Source organism: Phalaenopsis equestris, unplaced genomic scaffold (assembly GCF_001263595.1).
Source record: "Phalaenopsis equestris unplaced genomic scaffold, ASM126359v1 Scaffold000002, whole genome shotgun sequence".
Lineage (NCBI taxonomy): Eukaryota > Viridiplantae > Streptophyta > Magnoliopsida > Asparagales > Orchidaceae > Phalaenopsis > Phalaenopsis equestris.
The window spans coordinates 50516293-50517868 of record NW_018164444.1 but is presented as its reverse complement, the minus strand read 5'-3'; the positions used below and the strand labels follow the sequence as shown (position 1 = coordinate 50517868).

General features: G+C 40.1%; 1 protein-coding gene across 1 annotated transcript in view; it reads right to left on the bottom strand.

Moving 5' to 3' along the window:
- Positions 1-1250, bottom strand: part of LOC110018821 (putative nuclease HARBI1) — an 11662-nt gene extending 10412 nt beyond the window's left edge. Inside the window, exons 1-3 of the mRNA XM_020716277.1 lie at positions 792-1250; positions 496-727; positions 12-422 (exon numbers count right to left, since the gene is read on the bottom strand). Coding sequence (XP_020571936.1) covers positions 12-422; positions 496-727; positions 792-1250 — 1102 coding nt within the window. The remainder of the gene's footprint in view (positions 1-11; positions 423-495; positions 728-791) is intronic.
- Positions 1251-1576: the final 326 nt, after the last annotated feature.

Sequence of the window (1576 nt, the reverse complement as noted above, 5' to 3'; positions counted from 1 at the left end):
TGCACCCTCACCATCCTGAGTTTCATATTCAATCGAGTCCATCTCATTATCAGCTAGAGATCCTGAAGGTTCTAGAGTATCAATAATTTCATCATCATCACTGATATTGAAGTCCGTATCTGAATGAGAGGGGTGACGTCGGATGAAGTTGTGAAGTGCCATGGTGGCCAACACAATATACACTTGTTTAGGAAATGAATAGGATGGCATATCACGTAGAATTACCCATTTCTTCTTCCACACCCCGAAAGTTCTTTCAATAACCCCCCGTAAAGCGGAGTGTCGCTTGTTAAACATTTCTTTTTTGCCACGAATATTGCCACTTGCTCGCTCGAAATCAGGAATATGGTATCTTGTGTCTGGATATGGCTTTAGGTAGCCTCTTAACATCGGATATCCAGCGTCTACCAAATAATACTTTCCTGTTATTAAAGACAGTACCAATTAAAAATAATTAATGTAATTTTCGCGAGGTTTTAAGTAAAATGAACAAACCTGGAGGTGGGTGAGGGAAACACTGTGTTCTATTCCTAGTGGCGTAGGAGAAAAGGCGACTATCATGCGCACTTCCTTCCCACCCCGCCATTACAAATGTGAAGCACATGTTGAAATCACACACTGCCATAACATTTTGTGTGGTTGTACCACTCCGACCAATATACGCGATCTTCTCGTGACTTGGTAGTCTGGCATCTACATGAGTGCCATCAATTGCTCCAATACAATTCTGTTCATCATAGTTAGCAACTGAAGAGGTCAATGAACTAAAGTAACAAGGTAATAATACTTACTTTGAAATACGGCATGTAACGAGAATCATTTGCAATTTGTTCAGGAATATTTGCGAACGATGTATCCGTTGGCTTGATGATCTGTGTTGTTAAGCTCACCAGTGCTTGTAAACCTTTGGAAAAATATCGACTAATGGTTTCTGATGAATGTTGAAATCGCTCCATAGCTCCTCTAACTGATTCATTCTGTGAGAGCATATATAATGTTATTGCCAACACCTCTCTCGTTGTTGTTCTAGAAGAACCTTGTAGATGGTGGTTCCGACTTAACTCGTGTAGCAGATCGATAAAAATAGGCGCAGTCATTCTGAAAATATTACTGAACCTTATCGGATGTCCAGCAAGCATCTCACCCACCCATTTGTCCCCAATAAAAGAGGACGTCATGCGTGGTATCCGTCTATAACTGGAGCGATAGTACTCCAGCAATAATATCGCTATAGCAGCAGCCCATGCCATTCTTTTGCGACGGTCTTGCAGTGGGTGCATCCTGAGATGATAAATAGATTAGGATGAAAGAAAATATGTAGAGGTAGCGTAAAAAATAAGTGAGACAACATTTTCTGAAGATAGGGAAAAAAATCAGATAATACATAGCACCATAAAATAAGAGTAGCTGCTGTAATAACAATACATATTTGATAAGTCTAATGAAAGATTAGTACAAAGTTGACTCATTCTTCAACTATAACACGTAAATACTCAATGCGCATCTCGGGTCGTAGTGCAATGAACATCTCCCTACGAGTAGGGTCCTCGAGCTTTTGAACACATTTTGCCTGAAA